General features: G+C 56.0%; 1 protein-coding gene across 1 annotated transcript; it reads left to right on the forward strand.

Annotated features, from left to right (window-relative positions):
• Positions 1-1,126: 1,126 nt before the first annotated feature.
• LPMP_331060 (hypothetical protein) lies at positions 1,127-3,928 on the forward strand (the record flags this gene model as incomplete). Its single annotated transcript, XM_010703896.1, has 1 exon — positions 1,127-3,928. The coding sequence occupies one exon, from the start codon at positions 1,127-1,129 to the stop codon at positions 3,926-3,928; it is 2,802 nt and encodes a 933-aa protein (XP_010702198.1).
• Positions 3,929-4,129: the final 201 nt, after the last annotated feature.

Consider the following 4,129-nt stretch of genomic DNA (forward strand, 5'->3'; position numbering starts at 1 on the left):
GTGTTGTTGTTGTTGTTTCTCGGCCCTCTTCGTCGCGGCATTTATTCTTTTTTGTTTGTTTGTCTTACTCTCAACTGAAGAACCCGAAAAAAAATCAAAATTCGCTGCCTCTCTCCTTCTCTCTCTCCTCTCTCTTCATCCTGTCCGCCACGGTGAGGGGTACTTCACACAAGTGCGAAACGGAAGCCCAAGACATATTTCAAACAACAAACAAACAAACAAAAAGACAAACTGACCTTCTTTCCACTGCATTTTTCGTGCCTATTTGTTTATTTATTTACAGTTGCTGACCTTTGCCACTTACTCACTCACTCACTCACTCTCTCTGTATGTGGGCTCACTTGTCTCAGTGTTGCTAATTGTCTTCCGACTTCCATCTTGATCGCGGTGCGCTTTCCACCTTCTCAGTCCTTCCGCCTCCCCTCCCCTCCCCCTATTCCTCTCCTCTCTTTCCATTAGCTTGCGGTTGGTGCCTTTCCCCTATTGTGCTTGCTTCTCTCGTTATTTCTGTGTGTTTTCACTTTCCACCATTGCACTATACACACTCTTTTTCTTTTTGGGGGGTGGGTAGAGGTGTGCTTCTGACCGATTTGCGGAACCCGCCGCTTTGCCCAGACGTCGTTGTGAACGTGCGCGTGTACTCCGTGCCGTTATCCCTCCCTTTGCGCCTGTGGGTGTGCGTGTCTGTGCGGGGATTTTGTTTTCGATTTTCACTCGTCCTTCACCTTCTCGTGTTCGCCTCAACCGGAATTAAAAGCCTATCGACGTGCTCTCGCGCTTCTGGTAGAGAATACACCCCCTCGTGTCTCAGCTTTCTTTTACTCTTGTTAGGGCTCTACTTTCGAGCTCCCCATTTTGTTTGTGTGTGTGTGTTCAAGAGAGAGAGCGCGCGCGTATTGGAGCCTGCTTGGCAGGACGTGTCCCGCTCGTGTTCTCCTGGTGTCGGGTTTCTCCTCGAATGGAGTGCACTTGAAGAGCTCCTCGCGTTCGCCTCTTCGTGTCACTGTTTTGCCATCTCGTCTTTTTTTTTTTGAAGCTCTCGCACACCGCGTTGTTGTCTCTTTCTTTCTCTCGACTTGTGGGGACAGGTATGGCCACTCGTGAGCACCCAAACCCGTGTGGCGTCATGAAGACGTTTGGCAGCACCAAGACAACGCTTACAAGCGACCCCCGAGACCTTACCGAAATTCCGTCTCTCTTTCAAACTTTTGGGGATCAAGACGCCAGCAGCGGCGAGGATGACGATAGTGGGGTACTAGTGGACACCCATCGTGCCGGATACGGTGGGCGGAGTGCCGTCACGGCCGCGTCGAGCCGAGACTTGGATGCCACCTCAGCCTTCAGCTACGCCCAACGCAGTGACCACGTTGCTAGACCCTCCTCCTCTTTGGTGGGTCACGCGGGTCAGGGGTCGCTGAGTTCGAGGCGCTCTCTCCACTCCTTCAACCACAGCTCGCACAACCCTTACATACTGCTCGAGAGCAGCGACGTCAATCACTCAGAGCAGGAGTCATTGATCATAGAGAACTCTTCTAAAGCTGTGCGACGGCGCCACAGCAGCTACAGCAACAACACGTCGCAGAATGCCCTTATGTTCGAGTTCACCTCCGCCTCCACCTCGACCTTCACCCCCGCCGACGTTGGTTCGAGTAAGCTCTTTGACAGTGGAATGGTTCGCCGCCGCCCAAGTCAGCAGCTACAACAGCAGTCAGTTGATGCACCGTCGACGGGCTTTTGGAGTGATGGCAACCGAATGAAATTGTCTACCACTGATGCTCGCCCCATCTCTATGACGACAGTGGGCACCCTTACCTGCAGCGACAAGGCCCAGAACTTCAACGTCAACGTGAAGCAGCGCGTACGACCTAGCGCCAACTCGACCAACTGCTCCCTCAACACGTCGAACTCGACTATGCCAGTGGTCCAACCAGTGTCTTCTGCTCCGGGCAGCACTCCAGCGGTGGCTCACATCTCTAGCATCGCCGAGACGATCCCCGCACCCTTGCTTGGATCCACCTCCAATGCGTCACGCTTCGTCGCGAGCGGCAGCTCGACCTTGGAGAATCACAGCTCATCTGGACCCTCATCGCAAAAGCTCGACCGACACTGCATTGCCGTGACAGCGAAGGTCGCCAACGCAGTGGATGGCGCCGAGATGGAGATCCAGAAGAAGAGCGGGGCTGATACGGGCACCTACACACAGCCCCACAGCCTTTCAAAGCCCCTGCACTACCAGTATCCACCGCAGCAGCAGCGACAGCAACACCCGCAACAGCAGCAGTACGGCTATGCTGCGCAGACCCGACCTTATCCACTGCAGCAGCAGCCTTACATTTACGGTGGCTGCCCGAGTCAAAACTACCCCTTTATTCCTTCTCAGCCAGCCTATTACGCGCAGGTGTCCGCATCGCCCCAGCAGCAGCAGCAGTGCTACTCCCCGCCGGTACCCAACAGCAAGATGACCGCGCAGCAAGGCTCGACTGGCTGCACCCCTGTCCAGATTTACGGAGAAGTACCTTACACATCGATCCCGCAACCTGCACAAGCCCCCTACATGGGCGATGCCAGGACGATGATGAGCACGTATGGCTATCTGAGCATACCCCCAATTGCGCGTTATACTGGTACAGTCCTTGGCAGCTTGCCTGATGTGCAGAGGGCTGCACCGCGGCAAGGTGCTGGCAGTGCTAAGGTGCGAGTTCAGCACCCCCCGGCGCTGGCCGAAACCGCCGATCCTACCCCAGTCACCGCCGCCTCTGCTCACAACAAACCCACGAAAGTCAAAACGCAGCACGCGGACCCCGCACAGCTGCGCCATGAGAATGCAAAGAGGGCCGTCATCCCAACCTCCAAGGTAGGCTCGTATTTCATGCCGACCGTGGCCCAAACGACCGCGGTGAAAAGGCCGACCAACTCGTCCTCAAAAAAGCTCGGCAAGAAGCAAGATGAGGCTCGCTTTCACGTGAACTATGACGAGCCAATTCGCTTTTTTGTAGTCGTGAAGCGCAAAAGAGAGGGCCAGCGGTATGCTTGCTCCCTCTCCGTTGAGGAGGTGCCGGTGGGCAGCCACGTGCTCGTGGAAGGAGACCGTGGTGCCGACATCGGCGAGGTGCTCAGTCACGTATCGATTGAACAGATGGCTCGTGACTGCGCCATCGTGGAGCGACTGCGACAGCGGGCGATGGAGCGCATGCTGGAGTGCAAGACAAGCATCCTCAGAAACACTAATGACGACGCTGACAGAGTCAATATTGACGAGAGCGATTTGCCGCAGCTGACGGGAGAAGCCGCTCTGGAATATGTTATGTCTATCAAGACATGGCCGCGGCTGATTGGGCCAACTACGGCGGAGGACATTGCGAATCTGGGACCGCAGCTGGAGGCCGAGAAGCAAGCCTACGCCACTGCCAAGCCGATCGTACAGCAGCTCATCGAAAACCGCTACCTGCAGCGCGTCGCGCGCAATGAGGCAGTGCTGGCGGCAACGGCCGCTGTGACAGAGGCGTCGAAGACAAGCGACGCAGTGACTGCTGTACCCGTGGAGCCGGCAGAGCAGAGTGCCGATAGCGCCTCCACAGACAACAGCGAGCGGCGTCGCAACCTGACGCCCCTGTCGGAGGAGGAGCTGAAGATGCTTGAGTTGAGCCGGGAGGTCACGCTGGTCGACTGCGAGTATCAATTCACGCGCGAGAAAATCACACTGTACGTCAGCCGCCCGTCTCGCAACATGTTCGTAGACTTCCGCGTCATGCAGCGCAAACTCTTCCGCACCTTCCGCTGCCGAATCTGGATCGCCTACATCGACGAGGTGACGCACGACAAGGACGCACCGGAGTCGTTTGTCTTTGTGCCCTTTCCCTCCATGTCCGCCGCTGCCGCTGCCGCGCCAACGGACGGAGAGACTGACGAAGCAAATGATGTGGTGTGAAGCGGGGGATATAATAGCAGAAAGCCCACTTTGAGGGATAGTGTTTTGGAGTGTCTTCACTCCGACAAAGACGCAAATAAACTCATTTTTCGCTCCTTCCCCGTCGCGTTTCGCTCTACATCCTTCCGATTTTCCGCTTCCTTCTCCTCTACAGGACAGAGAGGGGTCGCAAGCGTTAAGGGGGGGTACTCTCCTACGCGA

The sequence above is a fragment of the Leishmania panamensis genome, assembly GCF_000755165.1.
Source record: "Leishmania panamensis strain MHOM/PA/94/PSC-1 chromosome 33 sequence".
In the NCBI taxonomy this organism is placed as follows: Eukaryota; Euglenozoa; class Kinetoplastea; order Trypanosomatida; family Trypanosomatidae; genus Leishmania; species Leishmania panamensis.